We start from the raw sequence: 14,711 nt of genomic DNA, 5'->3' as shown, positions 1-14,711 counted from the left end.
CGAAAGGTGACTACGCAACTGCACTTACACAGCCATGTTAAAAAGGCTTAAAACTTACATTTTAGCCTAATTTTTGCTTTTCTTTCCTATTTTCCCCCCACAGAAGACCTTTATGTTTTTAATGGCCATGCTAATTGCTGATGTTTCACTAGAATACTAATAAGGGTAGTAATTAGTGTAACATGGACTGCAGCTCAGTGTGGAAAAGAGTTGTTTTTTCCTTTTAAAGAGCCTGTGAAATCCCTGGCTGCGACTGGACATTTAAAATGATCATTTGGGTCACATGGCCGATGCCTCATGCTCACAAACTTTACACTTAAAAACAACTGCAACACCAAGAACGTCACAATGGCGAGGCCCTGTCCTTTCCGTCGGATCGGAAACAGCTAGCCTAACACCATGCTGGCCAATACACAGCTTGTTTACAATTACATCAGCACACGGTTGTAATAGCTCTGTCTATGTGAATATAAATGTTGATATGAATACGCCTCAGGAGTAATGTCCTCCATCCGTCCAGATGGCCCTTGGAATGATTTGCTTTACGTGGGATAATGAAATCTCACTCACTATCCAACTGCTTTCTATTGAATTAACCTGATATGCATCGTTCTTTCTTACAGATTTGGGATGTCATCAGCTCAACCAGCGCTCCCCGTTCATTGGGCACATCAATCATCAATCACAGACAACTGAAGAAAATAAAATCTTACGAAAGCCCATTAACCCTCACAGTAGGAAACAGGAATGATACGTGGCACGGGTGCTCTTGGTATAGTGTAAAATGGGGGTTCCCTTAAATACAAGCTGCCATTTTAAACACAAACTGCACATCACTCTTGTCACTGCAAGAGCTCAATAGACTGTATACATTCGTTCGGAAATTCAAATTATTTATCTATCTTGAGTGGCTGAAAAAAAAGGTGAATTCCTCAGATGGTCTTTTACCTTGGAATTTCAAACATAACGAAAGGAATCAATAAAAAATAGCTGCCAGAGGAAGTGGTGGCCAGTATCTTTTGGCAGCAGTGGTGAAAATCCCAAGAGTACATTCTTCAAGCATCCCACTGTGTCCATGAAACATCACATTATGGAAAAAATCAAGCGAAAATATGATTTAACTGACAAATTATTATATCATCAACGAAGGGTGGCATCAATTGTTCTTTTATGTTTCATCCAAACGCACAACTGTCTTTAGCAGAAAGCAGCTCCTGTTCATGAAACCCAAGTGTGTTGATTTCATGGGCAAAAACAGGGCAGAAGACCTTTTTAATCTTCTTTTTTGGAGTCAATATATCAGCATGAAAGTAATCATGTGATTAGTGTTATCGCCACATACAACTGTCTGAGATGAGGATTATTAGGTTACGCTAAATATATCCCCTCAGTCCCTTTTAAACATGTAAATTACGATCCAAGATTTACAGATGTAATGTGTGAAGATGGAAATGGCTATTAATGGGCACAAGTCAGATAAAAATGTCAAATTCAAATACATGCTTACCTCCAGCAATCTGAGACTTGCTGTAAATTAATTTTGGTTATAGGGAAGTTGGAGTGCTATAATGGGACACATATAAATAACCGCCACTCTGACCATCCTGCTACACCGATTTGAAGGGAAATGTCCGTTCCAAGTCTCATTTATTTCTATTAACAGATTGTAAACTCTCGTCGTAGAGAATTTATTCCATCTTTGAGCTTTTGAAGCTTGTTGAGTGGTGAGGGATGAATTTATGAATACAGATTGCCTCCTTGACTGTGCATTGTGGAGACCTGTTGTCTCAAGGTTGTAATTTATTTGTGACGTGTCAAAAAGAAGCACAGTTGATGAAATGGGCCTAAGCTGACATTGCTGTAAAGGCTTCAGACTGCTCACCAGTAACACACAGCGTCACCAGTGGTTTGTGACCATAGCGGAGTTCCCAACCCTGGAATAGAGTTCAAATAATAGTTGCCTGCATACATTCTGCACAAATACCAACAACTGGACAACTTTGCTCTTGTAAAAGCGTAATCATTCAGATGGGATCAAAAGTACATGTAAGCATTTGACATGAGCCTTCTATTACATCTGTAAGGGTCCTCCTTGTTGTACATTACCGAGCATGCTGCTGCAACTAATCACACACATCTAGTTAACCAGAAAAGGCCTGCTGTCAATAAGAATAAAGCGTCAATGCTTGATTTATAGGGCCCTGCATCTCATGGGAATTGTATCTACAGTGTTACTTTTGAACACACCATTAACCAATAAGTCTGCTCCAATAGTTTCTTGCCAGGTCATTGTTGTCAAACAGACTCTGTATCGAGCCCTTTGTGAATAACCATGTTGGATAATGGGATTTCAGGAAGAACATACCCTGTGTGTGAGTTTGTTTGTGTGTAATATGCTTCCGTGTGTAAGCGGTGTGTAAGAGGTGTACCCCTCTTCTTCCAATAAAGAAGGCAATAAAAGGCTCCGGCCTTAAAGTAACAGTTCATTAGCCAGACAGGCAGCCGCAGGTCCCTCCAATCAGGAACACACCCCAACTATCAGCTGCAGTCTGACGGAGGCTCTGCAACACTTAACACACCGAGTGTGTGTTAAGTGTTGTGGATTGAAGTCTGTTTGCAAAATGGAGTTGGGACTGTTCAACACAAAATGCAACCCACTCTTAGGTTTTACTGCTTTTTTCTTATATAATTCTACTGATTCAACATAGGAAAGCCCAATTTAATCCGTTTTGCCATCCATTTATACATCTAGCCGTCCATGAAGACACACACTTACACACAAACAAAGGCATACACACATGCAGAAAGATTAGGACTGAGCCACGGCAGATAGAGCTTGGTTGAAAATGATCTCCTATCATCAGTGTGCAGACTTTTGTGATCGCATGTGGCATGATTGCCTGGCACAACAGATGTGTACTGCTATACTGTATGGGCACTTAGGGAGTGTGGGAGGGGAAATGTGTGTATGTGTGTGTGTGTGTGTGTGTGTGTGTGTGTGTGTGTGTGTGTGTGTGTGTGTGTGTGTGTGTGTGTGTGTGTGTGTGTGTGTGTGTGTGTGTGTGTGTGTGTGGGCTACATCTGTGATTCTACTGTCTGTTGTTATCGCTCTTGGCACACAATGGGCTCACCAACTGCTTTCCGCTAGCAGGCCCGAGCAATCACGGATCGGGAAGTGGTCGCCAGTATGAGCAGCAAAAGGACAAAGGTCTGATGTGTATCTCAGTGTGCTGGAGCGGAGAGCTGCAGTGAGCCTCATGTATGCATGCTGGGGCCTACTACCAGCAGCAAATCACAATAGTTACACTTTCAGACAATCCTCCTTAATGCTTTTGGTGTGTAGTCAGTTAAAGCAGGAAAATACACTGAAAAACACACCGAGAATGACATTGTTTGATGATTGCAAAAATATAAATGGCACACACTGGAACAGGAAAAGCAAAACTCGAGCTGACAGTTGGTTTCCTCTTAGCTACAAGAGCACAAAAACATCAGATATTGAATCAGTCTATTTCTGTAAAATAATAACTGTGAAGGCTGTGCTTCAGACAGGTGCTCCATGAAGTTCCTTATCAGTGTGATTGAAACTGTATAATCGCTCCTTTAGTTGAACCTCTCTTTCTAGAGATCAACAGACGAACAGCACATGACATGTTTTGATATTCCAAAAAGTAAACTTGTGTGTAAGACAAAAGGTAGAGACCATAAATGTGAAAATGTGTGCTTTGGTTTCATTGTGTACAATTTACAGATTACAGATTTATTAATGGATATCATTTTTGTTTAAAAAAATAAATACAAAATTTCATTTTGATGCAAAAGACTTACATTAGGTGAGGAAAGTCAAGCTGCTACACTGAAAAGTTTCTCTGAACTCACACTGGAATAAATTGACAGTTCACTTTTCAGTTTGTTGTCTGATAGATTAATAGCATCCTTTAATTGTGTTTAAACAGTGGGAAAGCCTTCATTACAGGATGCACTGCTGTGTGACCTGCTGGAACATTTCACCTTGCGGGAAAGAGCCTCCAGTGAGGCTGCTGGAGAGTGACAATTACTCCTTTGTGTGTTGGAAATTTTGAGACTACCACATGGATAAAACCAAGGAAGAATTTTGTGCATTCATGTATGCAGCAATTGATTCAAGTAAGTGTATAAATAAGCTACATGATTTGTGCAGAGAAAATTATTTTAATATGTGTTTAACCATCTATTCTTATATTAATGTAATAACGGAAGCGTCTACATTTGTTAAAAGCACAGCACCCTGGTGCCCTCTGTTGACCAGCCATTATGGATATGCATGTTTGTTTAGACGTCTTTTGGGCTGTGTGTGTGTGTGTGTGTGTGTGTGTGTGTGTGTGTGTGTGTGTGTGTGTGTGTGTGTGTGTGTGTGTGTGTGTGTGTGTAGGTGTGTGTGTGTCATATTGAGAAAAATAGAGATGAAGCAAGAAAGGCCATTATTCTTCTGTGGCACCTGCCTCAGTCTCCGAGATCCCAGCTGTGGCCATAACAACCAAACTGCCCTCTGGGAACCAGTGTTAAGTGCTGTTGACCCGTGGGAACGGGATGCCCACATGCCACAATCATACACATTACATGCTGCCAGTCACCCAAGTGCACGCACATGCATGCACACACACACACACACACACACACACGCACACACACACACACACACACGCACACACACACACACACACACACACACACACACACACACACACACACACCAGCAATGAGAACTAATGCAAGCGTCAACATAAAGTCACTTTCTCTATATGCACACCATACACACGTGCTCACGTGCACACACACATCCCTTTCTAAGAAGCAGACCGGGTTTGGCTACTGTTTTTTGGCCAAGAATTACATGAGCTTTAATGTAATTACAGGACTGACAAGGACAGACTCTCTCTGCTTATTGCTGTGTACTGGGCCCCCTTGAGGGCAACAGACAGGAGCACGCACAGAGTACTTGTCCAATCTCTAATGACGACGGCACACCCTTTCCACGATAATCCTTTCATTTCTGTCCACTCACGGGAGAGGGACAGGGTGGCGGAGAGGTGAATGTGGTGTCTGTGAGTGTGTGTGAGTGTGTGCGCGTGTGCATTACTCATGTTGTGACAACGTAAATCTCTTACACAGTCACATTGTAATGACTTGCCTTCTTTTTGGGGAGAAAATGCATGTCTCCATAACATAAATCACAAGATATAGACTTGGTGTGTGTGTGTGTGTGTGTGTGTGTGTGTGTGTGTGTGTGTGTGTGTGTGTGTGTGTGGTGTGTGTGTGTGTGTGTGTGTGTGTGTGTGTGTGTGTGTGTGTGTGTATGAGTGTGTGTATGAGTGTGTGTATGAGTGTGTGCGTGCTTGTGTGTGTGTATGTGTGAGACAGGGGGAGGAGTGATGAGTGAATGGAGCAGACAGGGATGGACTAAGTGGGGGAGGCAAAATGTTGAGGATACGAGTATAATGATGGCTAACAAAGGCGATACTGAGCAGAAAGCAAGTCATCCTTGAAGAAGGTCATCTGATGTGAGAGGACTTCTTCGTTTAAAGATGAAACGTCAAACAACATTAGAGGTGGAGCTATATAACAAATTTGACCCCCTCTCACACATACCACCTCTTTCTATCTTCACACTATGTCCCACACACACACACACACACACACACACACACACACACACACACACACACACACACACACCACACACACACACACACACACACACACACACACACACACTTCTAGTGATGGAAATTCTCCTGACGTGGAACAGCAGGGTACCTCTCTTGGGCTTGGTAACCATAAGCACACAAACACATTCTCCTGGATCTGAGTTCAGTAAACAGACTAATACATGAGGGACAGCTTTCTGAATGGACTGCAAAATATTTACATTAAAAAAAAGAATTGCTGGTGCAGAGTGCACGCGTGTGAATGCCCACCGAAAGTTAAAATAGGTCGATCGCCCTGCTGGTGACTGGCTGTTAGTGTGGGAAGAGTTCTCTATGAGCACACATTTTAAACGTCAATATCGCTATTGATCACGTCAATTTAGTTGTGTGAAGCCAAAATCGTAAATTTATATTCGATTGATTGTGTTGACCTAATTCACTTCCTACCAAATCACTTCCTACCAAAATAAAAATACTGAAAGAATCCTAAAACTCCCACTACATTTGTAAGTCAGAATGAAGGATTTTTAAGTCGTTGCAGCGGATAAACATTCAATGAGTTAATTGTCTGTGCAAATGGCTTGGCTAGAGATCAATGGTGGCTTAATAGATGGTGCAAGCCAGACAAAGAGGCTGACTGACTGACAGCAGCCATCTTCTCAGAATGTTCAGCACCACTGAATAAAGATGAGGTTTTCATGCTGGTCCCAGCTCTCATCTATCGCAACTTTTGAGTTGTTTCTCTCAACAGTTTGTCTGCATTCCATCTCCCCTTTCTCGTCCTCCTAAAGTTTCCATTTTCCGCTAACCCCACCTCTTCATCCAGTCTTTGACCCCACCTCCATTTCCTGGATGATTCACAGTAGGAGTCCCTCCCTCATAACCACTGCCATGTAAATCAGAGATCAGAGAAACTGTTTGTTTCATGCAAATGGCAGCAAGACGCCTGTTTCGCCATCTTTTACAGTCATTGTGCATCTAGTTGACAGTAGAGTCGAAGAGAAAAGAAAAGAAAGAAAAAGTCGAGGAGGGGGTGTGCCAACAGATGTCTCATCATAGCCCCTGCTGGGAAAACACAATAGGATAGCACAAAGAAAAGAAGATTAAAATTTGACAAGGAAAATGTAATTTGAAAAACATAATTGATTATAAATTGAATTCATTCAGGCTTTTCCTACCATATGTGTGGCCTGTTTGTAATAAAAATGCAATACATTGAGGGTAAACATATGTGGGGTTTTAGATACTGTATTCATTATTTCAGGTTAGGTACACTGCTAGAATTTATTTAAGTATAATGACAGAAAAAAAGATGTGCAGTAATGACAGTGACAACTTGAGCCACTGCATTCTGGTTTCCTATTTCAGCGGTAGAGACCAGTTCATTTGCTTGACTTTTAGCAATATCAGTGTGGGGTGCTTGGGTCCTTCTCCAAGAATCACATTCAGCAGCCACTTAGATATTCACAACCCTGCACACACATCCGGTGCACAGACCGTTTCCCATTCTTTTTCAACCTCCAGCAGCACTCATGCACAAACGTACATTTCGACTGCTTTGCCAGCAACCGACGGGACTTGCCTATGGTGCTTTTGAAATTGAATTCAGCCGCTACCTCTCTCCTGCGATTAGCCCTTGACTTGGTCAGCACATCGGGCCCTGCAGGGTGACTGCACAGACATGAGATAATGCCAAAACCTCTCTCTTGCTTTATCAAATTAGCAGCATACTGGCATAAACAAGAGATTCAGTCAAACATACTGTAATCTACTCCAGGCAAATGGAAGGTGCAAGGTGGAGAAGGCCACAAGGCTAATTTGTTTTTGTCACACTTGAACTCACATTTGGAATTTCTGTGCCCCGCATACCAATATTATATAAAACCAGGCATTGTGCTATTAACACATTAGCAATAAGATGTTGGCCTCGGTCAGTGTGGAGCGTTGTACCAGAGAAGAGCAGTCAAACTGGACGCATTTCTTTTACCTTTAGGACAAACACCTGGGATCAAAAAAGCTTGTTATGTCAGATCCTACCCCTGTATTGCTTTAATGTGAGCATTTTATTCAATTCACAAAAACACTAAAATGAAAAAGAATGAGATCAGAAAATGAAAGCTTTAAATGCATGATACAGAGAGAAGTCAATTGTTTTTGTCATGTTACACAGGTTTCAGATGATTGATGAAAATTGTTTTTAGTGAGTTAGCGTTTTTGACTACTTCCAACGGTCAGGGGAAGATGGATGGAGTCACTGATGTTGTAAAAAATAAAAGCAATTTGATTAGGAAGTGTTTCTTATTGGAACTGAACAACATTTCATGTCTAACTGCTCAAATGACCATATTGTTGTGACCTCAGGCCGTGCTGCAGGGGTGCCAGTGGAAAACCGCCAAGACCATATGTGCGCTGTGACTCTGTGACTGCTCTGTGTGTAGTGGTGTGTGTACAAACATACAGTATGTGTATACTTCCATTCATGTATGTGCCATGTTACGTGTGTGCTTGAGTGCCATACTGTCATCAAGCCTGCTTCAGGGCACATTAGAGACACTTTTAATCAGGAAAGTTCACGTTTGTGTCGTCTTCCTCGAGCCCTGCAGGCCACTGGCCGTCTGACTGAGACAAAGGTCAGCAATTACAGCTGGAACGAATTTTGTATATATTTATTAGACTGTAGCCGTCTGTCTCAAATTTTGCTTGAATCAGAATTTTCTAAAAAAAAAAAAAAAAAAGGAATAATATTAAAAAATCCTATCATTGACACAACAAACACAAGATCTTGGGAGCCTTTTACTAATATAGTATGCATACCTCATTGCATGCAGTAATTGCTTCTTTTTTTACATGGCCATTAAACTACCCAGCCTCACAGAAAACACAAATGGCATCACATTATGATCCAATATGAATTAAGAGGCTGACCATTTCCTCTTCCTGCACAGAAGATGATATAATCCTATTTCGGGATCTCCATCTCATAGCGCTACACAGCTCTTTCTCTCTTGCCTCTCTCTCTGATTCTCCCCTGAGATCCTGTTCGTTCTATGAGAAGGGCGGCTGCACATTGATCCCCACTATCTGTGTCGGGTCAGTGGATACAGCCACACTCAGCACTTTCTGCCTCGAGAGTACCCGGGCTGTCACAGGCTGCTTTTCCTTACAATCCCTGAATTTTTCCCCTCTCCTAGGAGCAGTGACGGGCAATCTGTGTGGACCCCCTGGGTCACCACCTCAGTGCTGAATGGATGTCAGATATTAAGATAATATGTGGCATAGAATATGAGACCCTGACATACAAGATGTCCAGAGGCGCTGCTTCATTTGGCCCATGTCAGATGGTTTTACACAAAAGCTCAAGGGTGAGTTACAGCATTTGAATCCGTAAGATGAGTAAAATAAATAAAGGGCATGAACTATAAACACAGGAGCAAATTCTCCTCAAATCTAAACCAGCTCGTTTGGACTCAAGACCTGTACTTAGCAGCACCCGAACATCCATTATGGAAAACCTGTTTCACTGAAAACTTAACTTCTTCTGACAAAATGACAGAACGCCTTATCTGCACTTAGGGGGGTGCACCTCCTCCTGTGAACAAGTGTACTGTACGGTCGTTTCAGGCTTGCCAACATGAGCACAAATGTGACATGTTGCATGTAGAGCTCAGAGGAGAGCAAGAGAGGCAGTCTGTGTCGTATCTCTGAACATAGGTCGCTGCTCACATGGACTCAGGAGGCTCATAGCATTGCATAAAGGGACAATCTCATGCCATAAATAACCATCTGCATGTTGTATCTGGTGAAATGTACATGCAGGCAATATGTCTTGGTGGTTGTATCGATTTGCCCTACAGAAATACATGTGTTCACTTTTCTCCGGATGCCAGAAACATGATACAGTTACAAACACAGTAATTAAAGTAGAATATCTATTGTGATTTTGTTTAAGTAGTTACAGAAAATAAGATTCCAAGAGTTGATATTCAATTTATCGTTTCCTTTTAGATGATACTTTTCACCTCTGTCAATACAAGTAAAATATCCTATTGCACCACTGACGGTGGATCACTGCAGATGTTTAGGTAGAGCTGTAATTTTACAAAATAAATTATATTCAAAACAATTGCTTGAATGAAGGGAAATTATCTTACTTCCGCTGCCTTTATAATTATTATTATTACTTTATCTGTCGTAATAATGAATGATATACATGTTCGTTCTTATTTGTTCAAACTTGATTTTTCTTGAAGTGACAGCTCTAATAGGTGAAATGATATAAGTCTCATATGCCTCCAAGAAACCTAATGAAAGGATTCAGACTTTCTTCGTCCTCTTTTCTCCCCAATTTCGTTCAATCTGTGAAGCGACAGCAGGCTTGTTTCACAATTTTATCTCATTATCTTCAAACGTTTTTTGTGACTTAGTCCAGCATTAACAGCATTAACTGCATTCACAGACCGATCTTCACAACATAATCACCACAGACTATTACTGTGCAAACGAACAGTATGAGCAAACTTTTAAGCAATGAAAAGTGTGTATGAAACATTCACATTCATGGTTATTGATTTCTCTAATTTGGTGGGTTACTGTTTGTATTTAATGTCTGATGTGTTCATAGCAGAAGAAAACACAAAAATGAATGCCACCACTCAAGGCACGTTGTTAACTATTCTGGTAAAAGTAGTGCTCTTTCCCTGAGTGGCTGCTCTCCGTCACACATCCAAAAGGCGGCCGGGTGAACTAGCGTAGCTTAGCCTAGAACGCTCCCGCTGCCCAAAGTCTCCCTTCCATCCTCTTCCAGTCCTCTCCAAAGCTTTGATTCTCTAAGCCTGCAGAGTAACAGTATCATTCCTCGGTTACACTAAAACCCACACACACATCTCGTGGTGGAGGACCAACTCCTGCTCCAGCGCTAAGCCTCCCAGTTGATATAATCCATCTTGCTTCTTTTCTACCTGCAATGCCCTGGGTTTAAAGCAAAGCATTTTCCTCATCCTGCTATGCCTTTATTGTTGAAACATTATCTTAGGAATCTGGCTTAGGCCGCATCAAACTGGTTCCACAGCAAGCCTGCATTAGATCTCTAGGCATTCTCTATTAGGACATCTGCTCCTCTTCTCGTAACGGCTTCTTTAATCCTGCAGGAACAAGCTACCCAATTCTAGAAGCACAGCCTCAGCATTCAGGCCTGTTAGTGTTGGACAGCCCCCCAGTGCCTCCACATCCTCTTCATCAGCACCAGCACCACCCAGTTCCACACCACCAGGGAATGAACTGGGCCTGTTCAGTCTACCCATGACTCCACCGACAGGGATAAAGGGATAAAGAGCCGCTGCTCAGGGACTGATTACTTACATCTGCCAGGCTAAATCCTGGTGCCTCCACATACACATACACATGTGTGTACATACAGTACAGGCACACACACTTGGCCAGATGCAACAAACGCACTGATGCATGCATTGTTTTCTGACCAAGCATGTGGTGTGTAGGGAAGCTGTGTGCTTGTCAATGTGTATGTGTGTGTGTGTGTGTGTGTTCAGGACTTTTATTCACATGTAAGTAAAGGATCATTTGTCAATAAAGGGGTAATGAACACTGTATGATAAATTGTTAATAGCACAGCCATCACCGGCTTCACATTACTGCTCCTATAAACATGTGTTAGACTGCAAAAGCAATACAGCCGACAACACAGCAATAACTCTGTCCTGAGCGTCGAGACACGACAAACACTTCAGAGTGCTTCACTTGATATGAACAAACAATAATAGTTTTAAGATGTTATTGAAATCATGTTTCCCCTGCTAAAGTCGTGACTTTAATATTTTCTGTAAATATATAATATCAATATACAGCTGCAGTAATATCTTGCCATTTGCACTTCACCGTGCCCTCAGTGGTCCATTGTTGACTTTAACCATGACAGGATGTGCCAGATGATTTCCAGAGGCTTGTAACTATACTCTGAGTTGTTGGCAAAGCATTTTCTTCTGAAAAGTTATTAAATCCAGAGCTACCAGGCTACAACTTGGCAATGTTCCTTTTTAACAGAATTCATCTACATTAACACATGTATGTGTCTGCCACTACCACAATAAGGAAAATGGAAGAGTGTTAATTATTTCAGCATGTATCTGTATTTGTAAATGAGGGGAACACTGGAGGTTTTAGTGCAGGTGTTGAATATCTTAAATTTAACATTCCCAAAACCATGATCAGAGCTTGGATTTTCAGATAAAACAAAACAATGTCAAATACCATGGGATTGGCAGTGCTACAGTGTAACAGACCACAAAGTCATCAAATAACTGTTCTCATGACTTCCCATTGATTGTCAGTATTAGAAGGCTGGCATCGCTATTAAACCCCACCAGCGAGCGGATGTCAGGCTGGCTCACCGACCTCGTGCTTGCAGCTCATCTTTCTCTCCCGGGGAGTAGAAAGCGAACAAATCATAACTCTCATAAGAGCATATTAATCCCATGGTCTGAGCGCATGCCGCCTGTGAGGGCTTACCTCTGTCAACATAGATGCGTGTGCTCTTGCAGACAGACACACCTGTGCACATACACTAGACTGAATAGGTGCTAGACAGGAAAACCAAAAGATTTGGATCAACTGGAGATTACAATAAAAAAATTATAAATAGAGGTTTTTTTTCTTCTATAAAGTTAATGTATTTCAGTAGCAAGTCAATAGTATTATAGCATTACAAAATAGTTAAAATGTTGCTAAATTGTTAAACAGATATGTCAAACTGTCAACATCATGCATAACTGATGCAGCAGCTTTAAACTCCGACACTGCATTGTGTCCTCAAAAGCACCTCAATCATTTTAGAAGGCCACATGAGTAAACAAGGCATAGAGCACATACCTACAATGTAAAACCATGCAAAGATTGAGTGATTACTAAACTTCAAGGACTTAAACTAGAGTGGTTTAATATTGATGTTATTGTAAAATAAACAGATGTTAATTTGGAGCTGGAACGCAGTGAGAAGCAGCTCCTGACAAGGGTGCAAGGAGTCTGAAGAAATCGCACACCCAATTACCGCCATCTTCAGGCACGATGAGAAGCAGCCTTTTGAATTGTGAAAAGATACACTGATTCGTGACTAAAAATATTGATAGCGCAAAGCCACCTTCAGTCACACACACATTGTATAAAGTGGCGGCCACAAAGAGACCGAATGCAGCGTTTTAATTGTCATCCAATAGGACGACGGGGATGACATGTGTAACATCAGACAGCCTTGACATTCTGTGTCATCCGGAGATTGCGGGATTGCGGGAGAGCACGAGAGAGTGCTTTTGGAGTGCCAGGGTGATGCAGTGCCTTATGATGTCGGGTTACATATAAAATGCACCATCAACGACAAGCGACAGCAGCGAGAGAGACGAAGAAAAGATGTGGGCATTAACAACGTGTTGTCATTTAGGGGGGGCGAGGAAGCAGTTGACTTCCGCGCAATGAAAAACATGCGTATCGACAACCAGGCTGCACGTACACCAAACATGACAGAACCAGCGGTTCCCCTTGGACGCACAATGTGTGGAGCGCTGCGGGGCAGAGCGCGCGCGCGCGCGCCACACACACACACACACACACACACACAAGATATATACAAGTGTTTTAAACAAGTCGGAGCCAAACAGCAGCAGCTTAGTGGAAGGATTTAATCTGTATGTTTACCTCGGTGTCATAGATTTTGGTGATGAGTGAGAACGAGTACTTCCTGGACTCCCGTATGTGCTGGATGGCCAGTTGGACCGCCGGCTCGATCCCCTGGCTGATGCTGCTCATCAGGGCCGACTCGTTCATGGGCATAAGAACCATAATGGGCAAGTTTTCCCCGTCCCTGGCGAACCAGCTGTTGTCCTGTCCGTGTTTGGTGCGGTCGTTACACACCTTGGCCAGAGCAGGGTGAAATAGCAAAACAGAGAGGAGCAGGCATCCCGTCGGGAGGAACATCTCCCAGCCGCTGCAGTCCCTCCGGGCTGGGGGCATGCTGCCGTGCAGGGTGACCAAATGCGATCCCACCGTAAACCCTCACTGTTTGGGCATCGCAAATTCGAGCTCGTCCGGGATGCTTGGACGCCCGCCCGTTAAGTAAATCGTATTTCAAAACAGAGGAGACACGAAAGCCGCAGCAGCCCCTGCAGTGGGAGAACTCGTCGTATAGATTATGACTGCAAACTGAGACTAATATTTCTACTCTGTAACAGTGCCTGTGTGAGAATATTCCAAGGGCGCAGAGATTCGCGCTGCAGAGGGGGAGCTATTGCCTTTCGGTGTCCGTCATCCAAATGATCTCCAGTCAAAAACAGCCCTGTTTCAACCCCTCTTTCACAATAAAAACTGAACCACTTATCTTAGAAGCACAAGAATGTTCTGAAGATGCCCCAAACAGGGTGAAGAGTGTCGACGGAAATTAATCACTCTCGCTGACAGTTGCGGATACAAAAATCTCCTCCGAAGTAAATTCCAAGCCAATAGCTGGCTGTGGGCTTCCCTGCCAAATGCTTACTATGACAAATTACGAGACAACGAAGCGATAGTGGAAAAAAGGACTAAAAACAAACAGAATGATGTTGAAAGCTTGACTGCAAAGGTCCGAGGCGGAGATGTCGAGAGAGTCTGCCTTGACAGCCTGTGGGACTGGGATGCTCATCTCCGATGGTGCGTCAGAGAAGCGCTGAAGCCGCCGATGCTGCTGATGCTGCTGATGCTGCTGCTGCTGCTGCTGCTGCTACTCACCGTGCGCGCAAGAGGGAGCACTGAATGTGGAGGAGGAGAGGAAACAAGGGAGGGAGGGAAGGGGGGATACAACAGCCTGGTGGAAAGGCTGCATGGGCTTTATGCAGAGCAGACTCATCAGCGGCTTGACAGCCAAGGGTGATTTACTGAGCTTTTATGTTACAGCAGGCAGACGACGTTTCAGACATGCATGGAGCAGGCTAGTAAAAATATATACGGCTGTGGAACGTGGCTCCGTTGCGCTGCACGTCATACAAC

General features: G+C 43.0%; 1 protein-coding gene across 2 annotated transcripts in view; it reads right to left on the bottom strand.

Annotated features, from left to right (window-relative positions):
- gabbr2 (gamma-aminobutyric acid (GABA) B receptor, 2) overlaps nucleotides 1-14,398 on the bottom strand; it is a 150,770-nt gene extending 136,372 nt beyond the window's left edge. Inside the window, exon 1 of one of the 2 annotated variants that reach the window (XM_068575080.1) lies at nucleotides 13,389-14,398. In XM_068575080.1, coding sequence (XP_068431181.1) covers nucleotides 13,389-13,703 — 315 coding nt within the window. In that variant the 5' untranslated portion in view covers nucleotides 13,704-14,398. The remainder of the gene's footprint in view (nucleotides 1-13,388) is intronic. The other variant, XM_068575079.1, reaches the window with a different exon arrangement.
- Between the last annotated feature and the right edge of the window lie 313 nt (nucleotides 14,399-14,711).

Source organism: Clinocottus analis, unplaced genomic scaffold (assembly GCF_023055335.1).
Source record: "Clinocottus analis isolate CAN_PGR_092001 unplaced genomic scaffold, fCliAna1.0.p SCAF_14, whole genome shotgun sequence".
Lineage (NCBI taxonomy): Eukaryota > Metazoa > Chordata > Actinopteri > Perciformes > Cottidae > Clinocottus > Clinocottus analis.
This window is presented reverse-complemented; position numbering and strand designations above follow the sequence as displayed.